The sequence below is a fragment of the Sphaerodactylus townsendi genome, linkage group LG11 (assembly GCF_021028975.2).
Source record: "Sphaerodactylus townsendi isolate TG3544 linkage group LG11, MPM_Stown_v2.3, whole genome shotgun sequence".
NCBI classification, from domain to species: Eukaryota; Metazoa; Chordata; class Lepidosauria; order Squamata; family Sphaerodactylidae; genus Sphaerodactylus; species Sphaerodactylus townsendi.
In genome coordinates, this window is record NC_059435.1 from 51,044,249 (window position 1) to 51,066,117 (window position 21,869).

General features: G+C 43.4%; 1 protein-coding gene across 1 annotated transcript in view; it reads right to left on the minus strand.

Moving 5' to 3' along the window:
• Positions 1-21,869, minus strand: part of VPS50 (VPS50 subunit of EARP/GARPII complex) — a 96,411-nt gene that overhangs the window by 40,190 nt on the left and 34,352 nt on the right. The window contains exons 13-19 of the mRNA XM_048511067.1: positions 16,132-16,264; positions 14,842-14,933; positions 11,637-11,731; positions 10,175-10,273; positions 7,204-7,294; positions 6,744-6,920; positions 1,187-1,305 (exon numbers count right to left, since the gene is read on the minus strand). Coding sequence (XP_048367024.1) covers positions 1,187-1,305; positions 6,744-6,920; positions 7,204-7,294; positions 10,175-10,273; positions 11,637-11,731; positions 14,842-14,933; positions 16,132-16,264 — 806 coding nt within the window. The remainder of the gene's footprint in view (positions 1-1,186; positions 1,306-6,743; positions 6,921-7,203; positions 7,295-10,174; positions 10,274-11,636; positions 11,732-14,841; positions 14,934-16,131; positions 16,265-21,869) is intronic.

Below are 21,869 nucleotides of genomic sequence, written 5' to 3' on the forward strand. Positions count from 1 at the left end.
ATGAGTTTGTATCCCAAAGCCTTGCTTCCACTTCTGCCCATTATGAAGCTGGTCCTCCGTTTTGTAGCACTTTCCACTGATACTACAACAGGCCTTGACAAATTTTCTTGAGCTTTCAGAGCCAGCCCCAAAATTTATGAGCCAGGTTTATTTTTCAATGTAAGATACACAAAAACAGCAGATGCAATAATATATACAAGATTATGGACATTGTTGGTTTAACAAATACATGATTGTGGACTTGAGAGAAGGTTGTCTTGTAATAAATTGTGTTGCATGAATTGGATTGAAAAGTGGATATATAAATATATCTCAAACTATTATATCTCCATAACACATTATATATAAAATAGTTTGATAAGTCTAATAGCCAACAATTTGGCATACTTTACAAGTAACTAATAGGTAATATAAATTGCTTGAGCCGGCGCCCATGTGCCACGCGTTTTTGTGTATCTTATAAGGTTTATTTTTCAGTACTTTGCAGTTCTACACTTTAATGACCATGTTCTGTAATTATTACCACAAAACCATATACAGGTAACCATGACTATCATCATAACAAAAGGTTAGCCTCTAACCCTAATCTTAGAGTGAAAACTTTACATAGTACTCACTAAAATTAGCTTGATTTCTCTGAAAACCTGGCTGAGACAACACTTACCCGACAAAAGCAGGGAGTGAGTATGCAGACAACACAGTCTCCTTTGAAAGCATTTACTGAAATTAGCCTGCTTTCTCCAAAAGCCAGGTTCTAATACCTACAAAGTACCCTGAAACATAGTTTCTCCAATCTAACCCTTTGAGACACAAATCCTATCTGACTACGCTGACAGCTTAATGGATTTCTATCTTCCACTCTCTTCTGGCTCTTTCAGTTTTTCATGGGTCCTGATTATGTACACCAATGGCAATGAACACCCAAACAGAAATAAAGGGAATTATGTCTATCACAAACACTCAACAAGATGTGTCACCCATTTTCCATGAACAGTAATAGAGTGCCCCAGATCCTTCTGCAATAAGCAGGTTTCCCGTGGCAGGTGGATGTGTGAGAGTCACAGCAAGGAAATCAATGAGAATGAACTCATTTTATGGATCAAAGTCTGTGTTAAAACATTGCTGAATTTAAAGCATGGTAAGAAAACAGATCACTGTAAGAAGCAAAACATGTGGTTCAAGATACCTTTTCACGGGGGCATCTCCAGTCTGTTCATCGACATAGTCTCTTTTCAGTTCTTCAGGAACGTCACTGTCGCTGTCATACTCCTGGTAGGCACTCTTTTCCTGTTCGTCCGACTCATACTATATCAAGATAAATTGGAAGAGCTTCACAATAACTTGGAACACAGGCAAGATCCTTCAGTAGTCCTTAAACTTTAATTCTCTGCTCTAAGTAAGGCAATTTCAAGTGCCTTTTCATATTACCCTCCTGGTGAACTTCATGCTAATAAAGACAAGAGCTTCAGAAAAAAATCCTAGCATAACAGCAGTATTAAAGGTTTCTTAACTCCAAAAATACATGCACACCCTCTACTTCATGAACAATGCAATATATATATATAGACACAGGGATTGAACCGATTCGATTTTGAATACCTTTAATGGCATATAAATAGTTTAAGATTAACATTGCAAGGTAATAACAGCCTTTACAACTTCTGACGAGTTAAAACAACACCATTTAAAAATTTAGCCACCGCTTCCAACAGCTCAGCGTTGTGGCTGTTTAAAAGATATATAACCTTCTGTTTATCTGTAATGCCTTCACTTCCATGCAGGAAGGGGATTATGTGCTTCTTCCTACCTATCTCATAAAAAGGACAATTCAACAGCATATGAGATACTGTTTCCACAGAACCCATGCCACACGGGCATTTCCTTTCTTTATGTGGGATTCCAAGGTGGCGTCCAAGGCTAAAGGAAGAAGGCAGGGCATTACACCTAACTAAGGTGATTGCTCTACGCCACCGGGCCTCAACCAGGGATTGAGTCAAAAGACCAGGAAAGGAACATTTTCTCTTCTCACTGTAGCCCTCTGCTCCCCAAACAATGACTTGTGGGGGCTGGGGGCTTTCAGGAACTATGCAAAGCGTGATGTAGAAGTCTGATGTGAGAATGGAGAATTGAAGAAATTGTCCTGTTTTTATGAGTGGACTTTCCTGTTATCAAAGATGGATTTTGAGTGTGAGCCAAATGTATCTCAACCTAAGAACCACCCTATAGTCTGGATCTAACACCGAGATTTATAAGAAGACATAGGTGGTGTGTGTTTTATACCTCTGTTACCCAAGATGAGCCGCCAGGGCATGCAGGTACCAGGATGGAAATTCAAATAAGTACACTGTTTATCAACATAATTCTTAAAAATATTCCATCAGCAGCTCCATTAAGCAAGACAAATATTGTAATTGAATCCTTCACCTAAATATGAGATGCTATTAAATGGTAATAAATTGCAGACCACGTTAATTTTTTTAAAAAAGCTAGACAAGTGCTTCAAAAAACAAAGTAAAAGACTACATGTAAAATTAATGAATCCATTTATAATGTTTGCAAATCTAACTTTTTTCAATCAAGATTTAAGGAAAACATATACATAACTCATTTTTTTTCCAGCGTTCTAATTTCCTCCTCACAGAATGTTCTGTATTACTAGTACTACAGAGAAGCCAATCACCCAGCACAAATTCATTTTCATGTCACAGTGAGGATTAACTAATGTAAAATGCTCTAGATTGGCATGCAGCCCTGCAATGAACAACAAAAAATGAAGCAGCCATAGCACAAGGCCACATCTGTCAGTCTTCATAACAAACAGAATGCAATTCAGCACTGTCATGGACAATCCAGAATAAGGTTACAGGGAAACGGTATTACTCATTTCAGAAAAGCACAGCCTATTGCTGGCTGATGGGATCATGGCTCCTTCTAGTGGCTGTTCCCAATAACCATGCTGATATGATTGCAAAAACTGCCATAATCTTCAGGACATCATGAAGATGCAGACATGATGTACTCACATTCTAGCAATGGACAAGCAATCCTTTATCATGGATCAATCATGAGTTGGAACACTGACAAGAAGCTATGAAGACATTATAAAAGACATCACTTGAGGCACAATAGAATGCACAATAGAAGCTAAGTTGCCCATCAGCTAGCAGCGGCTTTATATGTATCATAAAGAATTCCAAAGTAGCTGTTACCCAAGATGAGCCGCCAGGGCATGCAGATACCAGGATGGAAATTCAAATAAGTACACTGTTTATCAACATAATTCTTAAAAATATTCCATCAGCAGCTCCATTAAGCAAGACAAATATTGTAATTGAATCCTTCAATTCCCAAGAATTCCAAAGTAGCTGTCTTGGCAGCAGACCCTCAAAAATAAAGACCCTTTAAAACTGAAAATACAAAGTACAAGGTACAGGAGGTATGTGAAAATTACATAAACCACCTGGAGACCACAAATAACCAAACAATGAATGTACTCCAACAATGTTTAAAAATTGTGACAATGACATTAAGTTGCCAATGATATTAATGGTGTACAAGAATTCTATATATGACGCAAACGATATGAGGTTCTAAAACAAGGAGCAAAACCAATGAAGAGATTTGTGACGTCTCAAAAACATGCAACTGGTTCTGTGGCCTAAGCTTTCAGGGCCAGTAGCCTCTACTTCAGACGCCTGAGGAGTATGTTTACTCCAAGTTCAAAAAGAACAGTTTTCTTTCTCCAAATAAGTCCCCAAAATTAAGCAATTCAAGAGACGGCAGCAGTTGACTACAGAACACAAATCTATGCAGAATCAAATTAATACAGGTTCCAGTCAGCACATGCTTGAAACATTCCTGATTAGCAGCCACTGGTGATGAACAGCGGTACCAGTCGCACAAATAAAGCATCTGAAGAAGGCGAACTGCACTCTCCAGAGTGAACTAAACATTCCAAGGACCTCCTGGACCCAATTCCATAGTGTCACATTGCTAATGAATTTTCAATTTAGTGGCTTCAAGCTAGAAGAAGGTCTAAACCACACACCCTCCCCTAGGTCCTGAATATCCTTGATTAAAAAGAGGACAATCAGCCCCAAATCAGCACTGTCTAACATACTCATTATAGATCTGAGGATCTCGAATCCAACTGAACATAGTCAATGTCCAGATTAACTTCTCTGAATAGAGCTTATGGTCCTCCGTTGGGGAGAGTGGAGCCAGGCCCTTGACAATGTCTTCGAGGTGTCTTCATACTCTGCATCCAACCCAAGGGAAGACTGTCAATGATGTAGATGCAGTGAGGAGCCAGTCTCACCATGTCTCAACACTGATGAGTATATGCCATTTGGCTTTGGAGGTCAAAAGGAAGGGAGCTGACACGGAGAAGGCATGCCCCAATGGGTGCATACTGGTATATAAATCCCCGAACAGCAAGCATATGGTGACAGGCAAGGATGAAAGTGGAAATCTTGTGACTGACAAGAGGAATGAGACGCCAATGTCGATCATGTTCCCTGATCCAAAGGAGGCTAGGGAACCTCAAAAACATCATCTTCTGAAGAAGTCTGCCAAAGAAAGGGGAGGGTGTCCTTGGACTATGGAAGAAATGTGAGAGTATTTTTCCACAACGAGGCCTTAAGCCTCAAAGCCCATTCATGTCTTGACTTTGGAAAAAGAATGCGGCAAGATGGGAATGTCTCAGAGATACGAGTCTCACCAATGCAGAAAAGACATTTATTCCACACTTGGAATAGTTCTTGAATAATGGCATCTCAACGAACACAAAAAGAAGAGAAAAAGAGAAAAATCCTGAAGTAAACTAAAGCACTCAGCTAAAGCTGGACCTCTCTACATGGCAGCAAAGAGAGCTGAGAGAGGAACACTAGCCCCCGCTCTCCATCATGTGACCATTTGGGGGGAAACAAGCTTGTTCTCGGCTCCAGATTGAGGAAAGTGCTCCAAGCACTCTGAAGCTTCTGGAAGCCTTCTGTAGTCCGTTCTCTGCAGCCAACCTGCATTTGCATAGTCCTCTACTGGACTTGAAGACATGATGATGGTTAGGCTCCACCTCTCCCTAAGAGCTAATGGAATGTTAGTGAGAGACAGCTGGAAAACAGCAGTTGGAAGTTGGCAGCTAGCACACAGGAGGATGTAAGACTCAGTGAAGCTGAGGCAAGGAGCAGCTTAAAGCTAACTGGAAAGAAAAGTCAATTTGTAACGAAACTTTCCATCATAGCAGGGTACATATAAATAAATAACTGCGTTCAGCGTACTACATGTGATATGCATGCTGCACTCTCTTGCATTGCCTGACCTCTTTTAGACTTTTTAGTAAAGCAGAAAGAACTCTACAAACAGCCCTCCTCCAATAGATCAAGCTTCCACATTTAGCACAATGGAGCAGTAGGATTCAGCCCATAATAAATACACACACACAATAGGGCCCAGTTAGTGACCATGTCATACATCTGAATGAAGTACACTGTAGCCCATTAAAGCTTCTGACAAAGTAAGATACTACACTGCAACACAGAAGCCAGGGGACTACCCTAAGAAAATGGCTAGACTTGCACATGGGTGACCGCGGGTCAAATCTGAGCTGGAAAATTCACCATAACAGTGACCCTTCATCTCAAGCTTGGTCTGCATACACTTAACTCAGAGTGGCACACTCCACTCTACTTTTTCCCTAACAACAACACAAACAACCTTAAAAAGTGATGGGTCTAAGGGTATACAAGATTACTAGGGAGATATATAGAGTTGTAAAGCATTCAGGTCACACAAATTATTATTAAACAATGGCAGATCAATAGTTAGTGTCCAATCCAATCTGGAGGGAGCTGTTCCTTGAACTCAAATGTAATATTTGTTAGACTCCAAGTTTAAGAACCTCATCCATCAGAGACCTGAAACGAGACTATCTACCCGCATCCAATTACAGTACTCTCTGATACTGCCAAGAGAAAAGAAATTGGGTAAGAAGTGTCCAATTTGTCCAGATTCCAATAGGCTACTGTTGGATCACGAGATTAAAGATTGCAATATATTCTCCTTTAAAAACATGGCCAATTCCCCCAAATGCTCTGAAACTAGCAGAAAGATTCTTCTTCAAGTTATTTCCAAGATCTGTTAGAAGAATGGCCATTAAACCTGTCCTGCCCACATTCTGGTTACCCAAAACTGGACTGACAAAAAAAAAATTAAGACTAAAGGGTATTCTTTTAAGTGCATTTCTTGTTCAAAAACTATGAGTAGATTTTAAAAAATACAACACTATGATTGTAGGTTCGCAAACTGAATCTTTGTTCATAAGCAAAAGCTACAAATCAATCGTTAAGTTAATTCCCTAATGAACCACAGACGTACTAACATTATGAGCTAGAAGTACTAACATTAAAATAAGACATTTTAACTGCATAGAAAAAAAACTAATTAGTATTTGAAATTGCCTTAAGTTCCTTGTTAAGTTCCTATTCCTCTTCTTCTTTTCCTGAGGGTAAAGCACTATTTACAAACCACTCATGGACACTAGATTGGCTGAACACTCTTGATCCATTTCACAACAAGTATGCTTAGTGAATGAAGCCTGGTAGCGGTATAAATAGAAACACACCTTGGTTTACAGATTTTAGAAGTGGCATAAAATTGTGGAGCAGATGACATGATTTGAAAATTCTGAGTTAAAAAATAACTAAGAACATGTTATCCCAAACACACCACAAAATACGATTTCGTACCCCATTAGAAGCCAGTACATCTTCAGTCTCATCATCCTTGTTGTTGGCTGGGATTTCAAATGGGTTTCCTCCATTATAGTACTGCTCAAACAGAGTTACAGTTCTTTCTATTTCTGAAGCAGGCTGCTTGCTCGGTGAGACAGAAGGAGAACGTGATTGGCCCATGAACTTAAATTCCTGTTAATAGAAACAGAACACAATTTGAACATTCGGCCATGTTGTTCAACAACTGTTGATATTATAAAAATCAGCTTCTGGTCAAATGCTACAATATTAGCCATCAAGCTAACTAGCCATTTTTGACAGATAGTCCCCTGCTGCTTTTACCCTGCTACTGGAGGAAAAGCCACCCAGAAAATTCCTGCAGAAAAATGGTACAACAGGAAAAGGTTAGAAAGCCTTACTGCCATAAGACCATCCATTCATCCAATACCATACTTTTAATATGGCTGGCACTTACATGCAATTGCAGTATGCTGAAGTTTGATTTAACAGGGCAAAGCTCCCATGTCTCATTTTCTAAGAACATTCGCAGTTCTTCAAGACGAGTTCTGAAACAAAACATTTTATGTCAGCAAAAGAACACTGCTCCTACACAGTGAATAAAGGGACAGAATTAAAAAGTTGCCAATTGAGAAGTTATAAGTGAATGCAATTGTGCTTCCTTTTGATATTTTCCTCTCTGGTGTCATGACAGCAATTGAAGTAACCATATACATCTCTCACTCGATCACATACACCACGAACTGGATATCCTGAACTAACACACAAACGTAAGCAGAGAACCTGATGAGGCAGAACAACAAACATGGCTGTTGTAAAACGAACTGTAACTCATCCAGGTCATCCAGGTCACAGTGGAATTGACAAACAGTGTGTATATATCTGCAGTGAGGTGAAAATAGCAATGAAGCAGATTTCACCAAGTGAGCAACATGAAATGCCGTGAGGAGTGGTACATGCAGCAATGGTTTCCCCCTACTAGAAACAGGAATATTCTGCAACAAACCCTGCAATCATAATCCTGTAAATTAAATATATATCCCCCCCTCCCGGAAAGGACTAGATCAGCAGTTCTCAATCTGTGGGTCACGACCCTTTCACAGGGGTCGCCTAAGACCACTGGAAAACACATATTTCCGAAGGTCTTAGGAAGTGAGACACAAATAATTTTATGGTTAGGGGTCACCACAACATGAGGAACTGTATTAAAGGGTTGTGGCATTAGGAAGGTTGAGAACCACTGGACTAGATAGCAGCCAGAAACTAGCAAATGTGAAAACACTGGCTGCCTCCTCCAAGATTTAGAATCAAATCCAAATCCAGGATTACAGTATACACTGTTCTGCTAAGTAGTTGGGAAAATTGTACCATATTCAGAAATCTAGAGAATCAGAGTATGGCAAGTTAGAAATCTTTATCACCATTTTGCAGAGCAATACAGGTAGACATCTCCTAAAACGTTACTTGCATACTGTGCTGAGTTTAAAAAAATCTTCATAAATAGCTCTCCTTTTCTATTTCAAACACACATTAAACCATCCATTTCACATTTTCCCTTTAATAATGAATTTAAAAAGCCATAATGTTCAACTGTCAGAAGCCGGCCTTTTGAAAAATATTTCTAAACAGTTCTGCTAGAAAATTGAAGAAAAGGAAAATGTGTGTGAGAGATAAATTTAGTAGCAATTAAGTCACATCAAAGCTTTTTTGAAAAGCTTATTCTGAACAAGAAATGCAGTAGTCAATGCTTCCCAATCAGTCTATGAAACCACTGCAGAAGTATAATTACAAATGTTGCTAACACAATAATTATTGTTGGCACACTGCAAGGAACCCCATGTACAAAATTACTGCAGTTTCTAGGGGGGAAAAGGTGTAGAAACATAGTTTTCAAAAGATGAAGCAAACATCAGTCTCATTCACCACCTCCTTTAAAGAACTAATTAACTCAACAAATACATTGCCACTGACATATAAAAGCTAAGATGTAAGCAATGAACAATACACCAGTGTGCCACTGGATTCCAAAGACTGAAACAGAAAGATCAAGCAAAAGTTACTGGGCTTAATTCCCAATGGAGGCAAAAAAGCATATGAGAATGAAGATAAACTCTGATAAGAAGCCCAGAGAGGGAGACAGAGGGGGAGTGGGAGAAATCTTATTCTGAACATCTATTGTGAGCATGCCTCCATGACATACTCCAGTGATCCCAGTTGCTGTACCACACAGCACAATCAGGAATTTGTCCTGTGTCACTAGACAGGCTACTGGATTGGATTCAAAGGTTCTGTTCCACTAATGGGGAAGCCTTCCCCTGATGCAAGGAATCCTCTTTTAGGAGAAGAAAATGTTTCTATCAGATTAAGGTTACTCATCGTTAGGAAATCCCCACCGCTAGAGAACAGAACCATCGATCCAGGTCGTGATTCCTAGAAAGAAGCCACTGAAATGGCACAAGGAGTCTATTAAATTCATGTCATAAACTCTCAATCTGGATATCAGATACAATCTGCTTCCATAAGAAAAACATAACTTAGTTTGCCACCCCCAAAGCACATCAATCAGACCCTTCTACAAATCTTTACCACTTTGACCCCAATGGGTCCTCAATAAACACACCCACCAACACTTCACTCTCAAAACTAATGGCCCATTAAAATGCTTCATGCACTCAGTCTCCCCCTCAAGTTTTATACACCAGAGTTCCTGATGCCCTATCTAAGTACAGTTTAAAGTTCAGCCCACTTGTTCACATATGTCAAGATGAACAAGACCTTGCTCTCTGAACAGTTCTCACAGGATAGCTTTTATGTACTAATGCATCTTCAAAAGCATGAAACATTTCTTCATGAGGCTCACAACAGACAACAAGAACTGTATGTGCTGTTATGAGAAAAGCCTAGATCTCCTAAGGACATCATGTGATTCAGAGTATAATATGTGAATAAGTATACCTTTACAACAAATCTTTACAGCACCCACTCAACATCAATCTCCAACGGTCATCACTGAGGACTATTTGCTCAGATTAGCCAAAAGGATCTGGACTAAGTTTCTTTGTCCAACAATTATCAACTAATGCTTTCCCTTGCTCTACATGAACACTATATCAGCAAGGGTTGAACAAACAAAACATTTCTACCATTTTATTCTTCTTTTCTGCAAATGAACAATTACAGCAATATTTTAATATAAATACATACATATATACATACACACACAAAATGCAGCAAAGAGGTAGATGGACTTCAGGTACTATGAAGAATGGGAAAAATTACTTTACAACAAGATATACTCCAACAATACATAAAATATCTACTGGCATTAACTATTATGCCCTATTTCCAGAAAGAAAGAGTAAATAAAAATGTTTGACTCATGATTTTGAAAGTGAACTGGAACTTATCTCCAGTTTGACCAGTCTTACCTGTGATAGTTCTTGAAATAATTAACACTTTGTTTCCTAACTGATTCTTGCAAAACTTCTGACTTGCTGCCACAGAATTCTTCTCCAACTTGCATCAGTCTATTAAAAAATATTTTTAATTCTATGTTTATTTTAACATACCAAAGTCAACAACTGGTACAGAAACATTAAGAGACAATTCCCCATCTCCCCTGTATTTATGGCCTTCCTTATCCCACAGAATATAAACCTGTACATAAAGTGCCCTTCTCCCTTTCTTGTTATGTGCCATTTGTTCATATCAACAAAGTACCAAAAATGAAAAAAGATTTCTAGTCAAACATTTAAATTCTGGGTTTTAGATTCTATACAGATTCTGCATTCGAATGACAAGTCTGCTCATTTACTGTCATCTTTTTATCAGGGAAGAAAACTGAAGCACCAAGGCAAATTACCATGAATTCCTACATCTGGAACTCAAGGGGGGTGGGGGTGGGAATGACTACCAAATTTCATACTTTTTTGCTTATGAACGTTACTTGTAATTATTGGACTTTTTGAAAAGATACACTTAACCACAAGACACACGACATGCCGTATCAACCACGGTAGTAGAACCTCACTAGGGAGGTTCTGCTGACAAGGCAATCTGATAGTTAACAGAGGCTACGGCTACTCCTGCACTTAAATCTTGCTAATTGCCTTGGCTCTCACACCCCATTCATGGAACTCTGGACATTTCTTTTCTGAAGGATCTTTCACAGTTTTCCAGCCAAGTCACAATTCCCCAAAGATCCTAAAGCAAAGCTGACGTTTTAATTGATTTAGCCTGTAGTGTAGATATAGTCTGAGGTGGCCATGATACATCTGAAGGCATTTGCCTATGCCTAACACGTGGCATAGACAGCTCAATCTACAAACCAGTTCATTCAGAGTCTTCGGTCCTAGGCTGGTCTAGTCAGGCGTGTAGCTGCAATGGGGACATCCAGGGAGGTTTGTCCCAGGCGCTGCAATTGCAGTCAAATGGGGAGGCAGGGCCGGGGGCATTTAGGGGTGTTTCAGGGGCGGGGCAATGTGTGTCAGGGGCGGGGAGGGCACGCATGGGCAGTTCATGCCCCGGACGCAGTTCCCCCTCCCTTCGTTATTGGGTCTAGTCCAGAGGACTCCAACCTTTTTGAGTCTGCGAGCACATTTGGAATTCTGACATGGCATACTGGTAGCAGCAACAAAATGGCTGCTTCAAAATGGCTGCCTTAGGAGGCGGAGCTAGACCCGAAATGATTGCCACAGTTAACTTCAGTAACACAGTGTAGATCCTTCTGTTGTGTCACCAGCACAACGTAGATATTTTATATTAAACAGAATAGGGATAATTGCACCTGTTCACATACAGCCATTTATCAACTATCTTGATCCTCAAAAAATACTGTTAACTTTTTTGGTATTGCATGACTTCACCAAATGGATGCTTCTCCCCAAATACCTGCTGATAATATCCAGCACAAAGATGAAATCATCATATTTGAAGTTCGACATATCAGTCCCCAGCAAATACGTCTTCACTTTCAGCTGAACATCCTATAAAACACAAACATACTGAATAGTTACAGACTATTTAACACACAATTTTGTATTGGCTTCCCATAGTTACATTGCCACTGGGAAAAAACAACAGAAACCTTCTAAAACAGTGTTGTGTTCATCCTTAGGTTCAGCGCATCAACAGTCAACAAATTTTATTGTGAAAGGGTAGTTATTCAAAATAATTCTTACAGTTAAGATGAAATCGTGGAGAGCAGCAGTGGCGTAGTGGTTAAGAGCAGGTGAATTCTAATCTGGAGGAACCGGATTTGATTCCCTGCTTTGCCGCCTGAGCTGTGGAGGCTTATCTAGGGAATTCAGATTAGCCTGTACACTCCCACACACGCCAGCTGGGTGACCTTGGGCTAGTCACAGCTTTCTGGAGCACTCTCAGCCCCACCTACCTAACAGGGTGTCTGTTGTGAGGGGGAAGGGCAAGGAGATTGTAAGCCCCTTTGAGTCACCTACAGGAGAGAAAGGGGGGATATAAATCCAAACTCTTCTTCTTCTATTCAAATTGTGTCTCTATCCAGACAGCAACCATTTTTTGTACCAATCTTGGTTAGTTTGCCAATTGTGCAGAACTGCCCTAACGAGAATGGCCCATTTGCTGTTTTTGTTATTGCCTGTCTCTGAGAAAATTCTGCGAGAACTGTGATTGGTTCAAGGTCACCCAGCAGGAACGGACTGGTAGTGAATCGAAACCTGGTTCTTCAGATTACAGCCCTGCTGCTCACTGGCCGTTTCCGCACGGTGGGGGAAACACAGCTCCGCCGGCATAAATTATGCTGGTGGAGGCTCGGGGACCGTTCGCACGCTGACTTTCTCCCCAGCTCTGGTTCGGCCACCTCTACTCACCGTCCTGTCCAGCGCTGCTCTGGAGGGCTGGAGAGACATGCCCACACTGCCCTCCGACCTCCAGGGGTCAGAGGGCAGCATGGGTGTGTCCCTCCAGAGTAGTGCTGGACAGGATGGTGAGTGGAGGGGACGGGAAAAGCGGCGTCTTCCTGCCTGTGCTGTTCACACTGCACCGGCGAGAAGACGCCGCTTTTCAAAGCGTTTGAAAGTGGCACCTTCGCGCTGATCAGGTGTGGCCTGCAGCAGTGCCTCCTGTGCGAACAGCACCCTAGGGACAGCATTTTTTCCATCCCTAGGGCGCTGTTATTTGGCCGTGCGGAAACGTCCTTAGTCATTATACCACACTGGCTCACTGAATTTAGCCTTGGGATTGGTACCCCCTTCAAAACAGATTTAGGTTCACTGTGCAACAGAACTTCTGTAAGACTCATTAAATTCATCACTTAGAGAAAACAGTATTTAAAGAGTAAAAGTAGTATGCTGCCTATAAATACAAGAAAGTGTTGCCTTGGCCTATATTTCTGAGAGAACATTCTATTGCTTCCTTAAGACAAACCAGCAATACCTTTTAAAAACTAAACAATGAGACATTGTGAATTTGTCTCAAAAGGGCTTTAGGAAACACGCTGCCTAGAAAATAAAGGTCACTGCAATACAAAATTGTTATGCTGTTTTAAGACTGTGTATAATTTGAATGTTTAGAAAAGACTTTTAAAGCTTGTTACAGAAAAGAAAACTTTGCATTCATGCAAAATGTTTAGGAGGAAATGTATCTCCAACAATGGAAACACTTATACATGAAAGACATTAAATTTACAGCCTGCCAATCATTAACTGAAAATAGATAACAGATGTTTTATTAGTGACATATTACCCCAAAGGATGTCACAAAGATGGACAAGAGCTAAAAGGGAAATATTAGAAATGTTAAGTGGACAATACTTGTTAGGGCATGTGCTAGCCGTGCAAACAGCAAAACAATTGGAAAGAAATACATGACAAAATCCAGAAAATTTAAAAAATTAAATTTGATATGGAAGCCAAGAGACATTCTGCCAAAAAATTCCAAAAATCCCGGAAGAATTGCTTTGACACACAATAACAGCAGCCAAAGTTATACTTGCAGCAAAATGGAAAGCAAGAGAGTGCCCATGCCAAGAGGACAGGGAAAATAATCTGTAATATGCAGTAACAGCAAAACTAACCAATTATGTGAATAAAAGACTGATTAAAGAATTTCAAGATAAATGGAAAGCAAGCCACCTTTGAACATTTCTTGCCTTAAAAACCATATGGGGTTGCCATAAGTCAGCTGTGACTTGATTGCACTTTACAGAGGTACAGACAAAATGTCAAACTGGAATCAGACAGACCCAGGTTCAAATCTATAAAACTAATTAAGTGACCCTAGTCCAGTCACTTTCTTTCAATCCAGCCTACCTCATTGGATTGTTATAATGATAAAAGTGGTTGGGGAGGTGTGATGTCCTGGGGGTATGGAATTATTTTTCTTTTGTATTACCATATTGTATGAGTTGGTGTAGACTCTTAGTCTGGTTTCTCTGTTGAAACCTGTCTGGCTTGGGAGTCCCTTCTGGTAGTATACCTCTAGCATAGCTCTCAACGTCACTGAAGAAGAGTTGGATTTATATCCTCCCTTTCCCTCCTGTAAGGAGACTCAAAGGGGTTTACAAACTCCTTTCCCTTCCCCCCTCACAACAAACACCCTGTGAGGTAGGTGGGACTGAGAGAGCTCAGAAGAACTGTGACTAACCCAAGGTCACCCAGCTGGCGTGTGTTGAGAGTGCACAGGCTAATCTGAACTCCCCAGACAAACCTCCACAGCTCAAGCAGCAGAGCGGGGAATCAAACCCGGTTCCTCCAGATTAGAGTACATCTCCTCTTAATCATTACGTCACTGCTGCTCCAACTAGAAGTATGCAAGCCCCTTCCCCATGCCAAGGGGGTGTCCATGAGGGTATTTATTCTTTATTATATCATTATTTATTATATGTATATTCTTTGTCTATTGATGTATTTTTTCTCTTTTTCTGTTCTGTTTCTATCTATAAAAAATAAAATCTTTATTAAAAAGAAAGAAAATAAAACTGTGCTGCAAAAATAAGCCTAGCTTAGCTGGTACTACAAGCAGACCTGAAGAATGAATCCCTACTTAGTTATTTAAAAAATATTCTGTGCTAAAAATCCATGGGGGAATGGGAAGCATTTTGCCAGCTCCAAAGACAGACCTGCCATATTCTTGAAAGTCCGTGTTCCAATTTCTTTTTCACATAGCTGCGGTCAAAATTGGTCTCCTCACCACCCATCGTATTGCTTCCATCTGGAAAAGAAATTTAAGTGTTTTTCATTTGAGATGCCAGAAAATAAGAAACTATTTGTTTTTTCTTATGCAACCCCAAGTAACATATTCTCTGAGCTCCTCTCATTTACTCTGCACTTGCAAGGTTTCAAAACCTCAGAGGCAGGAGTCCAGTTCTTAAAATGTCACTCACTAGCACTCCCTTTCTTTCCTCCAGAGTTTTTTTCATTTAAATATTTCTACCCTCTTGTGACTTGTACAGGCTAAATGTTTACCAAGATAACCCCCAGCCATGTGTTTCCTTTCTTTCTTCCCCAAACAATTTCTTTCTTCCCCAAAAGCATCTCTTTCCCAAAACAAAGACCCAACCCTGGCTTCCCACAACCTTACTGGATCATTAACTTCATAGTAGGGAGATGCTTGCCTGGCACCTTATCAACTTTCTGTGATTGGCCCCAGTGCCCAACCGCAGCTGTTTTCTGACTGTTCTTGGCCTTCCAAGGCAGCCATTTTATGATGGCATTCATTCTCTGTTCTCAGAATTTTAAGTGCCCACAGGCTCAACCAGATTAGAGTATGCCATTAGTATAGTGCTTTACTGAACAACTGTTACTCAACCATTTGGAACACTAAAGAAACAAGAGGTTATCATAGTAACAGTCACAAATCTACAGAGTTATCCCCTTCCAAGCCTTTTGACTTTAATGATCTAAGAAGAGTGTGCCTTGCCTTAGGGCTCTACTATAAACCACCTAGTTTTCATCCTCTAACGTAAAAACACTACAAAACATCAGAAGCTCACCAGAGTAAACATGAAAATTATAAATCAACATACACACAAAAAAATCTTACTATCAAACCAAATTAACACTTTTACATGGGGTTTCCTACTGCAAGTCATTCTGTGGTTCCATTTGTCAAATATACTGGACCTGCCATTCTTCAGCTGAAGAGGAAAATTGGACTACATATTTCATTTTGATACTAGCACCAAAGTCCATTTTAAATTAAATTAAAAGGGACTCCAGAAGGGGGGATCCCCTCTTTTTCCATCCTCTTCCCTCCAGGAGAGCAGCCTATATTGTTTGGGCTGGGCGGGGACAGGATGGAATGTCGTGACTCCTGCGCACCCATTGGCTGGGGGTTCGTCGTCAAACATTCCATCCCTTAGGCAACTATGTACAAGGATTAGTTCAAAATAGTAATAGCCATTGCCTACCAGAAGGTGAAGCAGGCTCATCACAATCGCATTTCTCGTGCCACTCCATGGTGCTGTAATAACTAAGCATTACCTCCCATAGAGCTTTGCAGAGGTCAGCAAGGCAAGGAATGTAGCTGTCTGATGTAATGTGCTATAGAAGACACAAGAAAAAAAAGATTTTTTTGCGGTTTTCATTTGCTTTCATTTCATTCACTTTCATTTGCTTTCTAATTTTAAAGCAATCACCAAATGCAAAATTAGTAAGATATATACAGGAAAAAAACATTCAAGAAGCAAAACAAGCAGTACTTCTCCAAAACTCAAAAAAGCACAAGTGGTACACCCAGGAGAAGAAGAGAGGAGGCCACAAAGAGGGGGGATACCCCTCTTCCCCTTCTAATTCAACACATTGGGTGCAAACATAATGTGTGTGTAAAGGATTCAATGGTGTTGATGGTGAAGTAACCTTGAGTGCATTCCACAGCCCGGGCGATGGGCCAGCTTCATCGGCGGAGACTTTATCTTTGCGCGGGAGATGAGGACTCTGTTCCCATGGGAAGCAGGAGGGGGGATGGGGTGAATGGTGTTATAACCTGTGCTTCTGGCGGGAAGTGTCATTCCTGCCACTACGTGTACGTGAGCTTTCTAAGATGTCTTAATAAACGGACTTTTACACCCAAAAGCCTTTTATTTCTGCTTCTATGGAATTCCTTACATTGTGGCAGGAATCCTAATTCATCTATATACCTAGTACAGTGGTCCCCTGGTGTCTTGACATGGAGAGCTTGAATGTTACTGCGCAAGGTGCGGTAGCCCCCAACAGTGGGCTCCGACCTTTCCCTTCTGGATCTGGAGGAACCGGCAGGAGAACGGGCCTCGCTGGTGGCTCTTTCCGTCCTCGTATCAGCACGAAGTCTTCCTTTACTCCGTTGGAGCGAGGCGTGGCGGCGACCATGGGGACTTCCATGAGCCGTTTGGGGCGCTGTCTATGGATCGAAATTGTGGATCCGGATCTCTACCCGTTTTCCCCGTGTGGATTACAAACCTCAGATGCAACCTGTCATGGAGGAGACGGGCCTGACCACCTTTCATGCGGCAACCCAGGAATCCATTGAGCGATTCCTGGACTTCGTATTTTGGTGATGCTCCCAAAGAACCACCGTGGCACAGCACTGGGGCCCTTCGAAGGATACTGGGACTAAACTCTGGGATTGGGAGGGTATCCGTGCGCCTTCCAATCGGACCCCTGATCGGGCCAGCGTAATCGCACCTGAGGTGTGCTCCGGGGGAGCCACCCGGTGGCTACGGTGTCTCGGCGTCTCGCCTTCCAGGCGGCGAAGAGTCCGAAGAAAGCCTGCACTCCCAGCCGGATCTGTTCCTCTCCCATCGAAGGAGACCTGGGATGAAGAAGTGGAAGCGACCGCGAGATGCCCCAAGAAGCATGGACCCGGTGGAACGTCAGCTAAGGGGAGGAGGAACGGGCACAGTTGCAGCAAGAGCGAAACCTGCAGAGGGACCGGAACGGCAACGCCAAAGAAGTTCAACTTCGAGTTGGACCGTGCAAAAAATGCGCTCAACGACAATATGCCCAGAATCTGTCGGTCCATGATAAAGTCCTGGAACACTCCAGACTGGATTTCATAACGGCAACGCAGCTGCGTTCAGGCTCTGGCGCCGCGCCAAAGTGAGCTCACTGAAGCTCTTAAGCGGGGCCGAACTGGCTAAGTGGAGCGAAAAAGCTGCTCTGCATGCGCACCAGGATGCATTGACCCGCGAAGGAAAGGGAGCTGGCTGCGTTGGAGAGGGAGCTAAGGAGGCAGCAGACCAGGAAGCCCCAAGTTGGAGTCTATGCTGTTACTGATCACGCCCGGCGCCAGGGGCCACGCATCTGTCCTGCCACCCAAGCGCCAGCTGCACCGGCCAGCCCGATTCGGCCCCCCCGCATAACAGCTGCCTGCCCAACCTGCTCAACTCCACGGCAACCACGCCCCAGCAGGCCAAGAGCGATGGAGCGGGGCTACTATCGGCCCCGATACCAGCCCGTTTTGATGGGACCGCCTAAACTTCCCTACTTCATTTTGCAACTCAATGCCCACTTGGAAGACTCATGATGATTTATACCGGTCTGAGCTGTGAAAAAATCGCGGGACATCGGCTCAGTCCTGGATGGGGCAGCAGCCGACTGGTTCGTGACTCCTTTGGATTTGCAAGATGAAGACTCTCGACGGTGCCTACATTCCTCCAAGCCTTAAGAGCTGGCTTCCAAGATCCAGGCAGAGAATGAAGCTATCCGCACCATCAAAACTATCCAGCAAGGCAACCGCCCGTTTGCAGAATTTGCCCGTGAATTTAGATGCGTGGCTGCTTCGACTTCCTCCCTGAGTGGCCTGAGCATGAAATGCGAATACTTCTCGGATGCTGTGGGCGGCAAGCTGCGTGAAAGCGGTGTTTTTAATTCGGGTTCCTCGTACTATAGAGATTGGATCCAGTTGGGGTCCCAGGTGGCGTCTCGTTTGGAATACGCTCGTGCCGGAGGCAGCCGCGCCAAAACCTACCACTGTGCCCACCAAGCCAAGCCCAGCCGCCCTACCGAAACCACCTCTGAGCCGCCGCCGACTGGGATTGTGTCTTTACTGCGGAGGGCCAGGTCATCTTAGCCGCCAACTGTCCTTAAGAAACAAAACCAACAGCGCCAGCTACGACTCCATCTGCCAAGCCACCACGAGATCGGGGCAGCCTCCGACGGGCTCGTCTAAAGCGGTCATCGGCGACCCAGAGGAGGGGAAGCAGCTGTTTGCCTTTCTTCAGCCCCCCCATGGACATGGCCCGACTCCTGACGGTGAGTGAAGGCAGCGCCCCATTACTGTCCAAGCGTTTCTGGCCAACCCCGCTAAACACACTTTCGCATTATAGCCTCGCCCTTGTGGATTCTGGCTGCTCCCACTGTTTAATCGCGGCCCCAGGTGGCAGAGGAGCCAGGTCTGGACCAAATTCCCCTGGCTAAGCCCATACCATTCACCCAAATGGGCCGGCAGCCCCTCGGAACGCGAAGGACCGCCCAGTTCAAAACACAGCGGTTCTCCTCCGCGCGCACACCATTGGGAGAAAATTAGTTTTATTTTACGCCAGTGGCCAAACACTCCATAGTTTTGGGCATGCCATGGTTATTGTTACATGAACCAAAGTTCATTTGGAAAGAACGGATCTTAGAATTCACTGACCCTCCCTGCGGTGAACACATGAATTGGGGAAACCCAACTTCTCCTGACACACCCTCCCTGGCTTCTTCAGCCATTGCTCCCCATTCTATTGACATCCCACCTGCGTATCATGATTTAGCCAGAGTTTTTCAGGAGCAAGAATGCGATCAGTTGCCACCCCACAGAGACACTGACTGCAAAATCGTTATACAACCAGAGCAACTGCCCAAGGTAGAATCTACCGCGATGAGTCCCAATGAGGAGAAGGAACTTCAGTGCCTTCTTGGACAAGAACCTCAGCTGGGTTCATCTGCATATTACCAAAACACACACACGCTTGCCTCCCCGCTTTGTTTGTAAAAGAAAAGATGGAGTCTTCTGACTTTGCACAGATTATCGAGGTCTCAATGTGTCTCCTGTCCAATAAATATCCTTTGCCTTTGATCAAGGACCTTTTAGATGCACTCGGCAAAGGGCCGAGATTTTACTAAATTGGACTTAAGAGAAGCTTACTACAGGGTCAGAATTGCTGAAGGCTATGAACACTTGACTGCGCTTTAACGCAAAGTTTGGACAGTTTGAATACTTGATAATGCCATTCGGGTTAAGTGGGGCCCCCGGGCTTTTATGGCCCTTATCAGCGAAGTTCTCCATGATTTATTGTACAAGGGAGTTGTGGGTATACTTAAGATGACGCTTTGGATTTACTCACAAACCATAGAAGAGCATGAAACATTGGTTCGAGAGGTATTGAAACAGCTTGCTCGACAATTCTCTCTTTGCCAAACTCTCCAAAATGCTGTTTTCACCAGACCTCCATTGACTATTTGGGTTACGGATTCCGCCGAGGGCTTGAAAATGGATCCTGCTAAGATTGACGAGTCCTCAATGGCCTGCCCCCACCAACCGCGAAAGAGCTCCAATCTTTTTCTTGGTTTTGCTAATTTCTATCGTGACTTTATACCCCAATTGAACTGAACTCTCCCTCTCACAGACCTCTTCGCACTAAGGGTAAAGATCCACTGTCCGCCAAGCCCGGGCCCCTTTCCTGGTCGAGGAGTCAAACAGCCTTTCAACTCTTAAAGTCTGCGTTTACCACCTAACCTATCCTAAAGCACCCTGACCCAGATCTCCCGTTTGTGGTTCACGTGGATGCCTCGGACAAAGCACTTTGGGCAGCCCTGTTGCATAAAAAATAAAGATGGTAGGCTGGTTCCGTGCTGCTTATTTGTCCAAGAAATTCTCTGGTGCTGAACTCAACTGGACTGTAGGGGATAAAGAGACTGCGGCCATTAAAGTAGCACTCTCCACTTGGCGCCACTGGCTGGAGGGCTAAACACCCCTTTCAGGTTTGGTGGGATCACAAAAACCTGGCAGCTCTTTCCACCCCCCCTCCAGATGTCCATAAAACAACCCGTTGGGCGATTTCTTTTCTCGCTTCTCTTTTACAGTCCACTTTTTCCCTCGAAAACCAATAAACTGGCTGATCGCTGGCCAAGGCCTACCGAGGGGGGAGCTGCCTTCTACGAGACATTCGCACGCGACTGTTCTCTCCCTCCCAGTTGGGGCTGGCTGTCACCCGATCTCAAACGCCCACTCCTCCTCCACCCCCCATTCCTAGTCGTCTCTCCTCCTTTCCTCAAGTGGGAACTCGAGGAGGCGGGCTGCACGAGCCTCCAGCGGAAGAAAGTGACTCCCTATTGGCGCTTGGAGAATGGAGTTTGGCGGAGGGGGGAATGTTGCACGCGCCTCCCCTCCGCAAGCAGGTTCTTGAAGCTTGCCACGATGCCCGCCGGCTGGACATTTTGGCTTTCTGAAAACTCTGCATTTGGCCCGCCCGGCAGTTCTGGTGGCGCTGCACGCGCAAGGACATTGAGAGGCATACATTAAGGGCTGCTTTCGGTTTGTGCAGAAGCCAAAACCATCCCGGAAAGCCCCATGGACTGTTGAAACCTCTCCGTGGCCTCCCGCCTCTTTGGGAAGTCATCTCCATGGATTTTATTACGGATTTGCCCGAAAGTCATGGCAACACGGTTTTGTGGGTGGTGGTAGACTTATTTTCTAAACAAGCTCATTTTATTCCATGTGCTTCCATCCCTCGGCTCCTAAGTTGGCACGACTGTTCATTCAACATGTTTACCGTCTCCATTCCGCCCGTTAAGGTGGTCTCCACCGCTGCCCCCAATTCATTTCAAAGTTCTGGAAGGCGTTTTGGGGTTGTTGGGGGGCCGCCCGCCGTCGCCTTCTACCACGTTCAAAGCGGGCAGACGGAGAGAGAACGAACAGAACCCTAGAGCAGTATTTCACGTTGTTACACCAACTACCACCAAGACAATTAGTGCGAGCTTATTCCGTTCGCGAATGGAGTACCTATAACAATGCGTTCATAGCAGTACAAAAAAAAACCCTTTGAAATTGTGTCTGGTCGCTTCCTTCCCCGGCCAAGGTTGCCACAACTACCTCACGACAGCTTTGGACCCTCCAGAGTTTCAACAATGGATTTCATCCCTAGCCGAGGGATGGAAACGGTCCAGACCGGGCCACAACAAGCTAAGG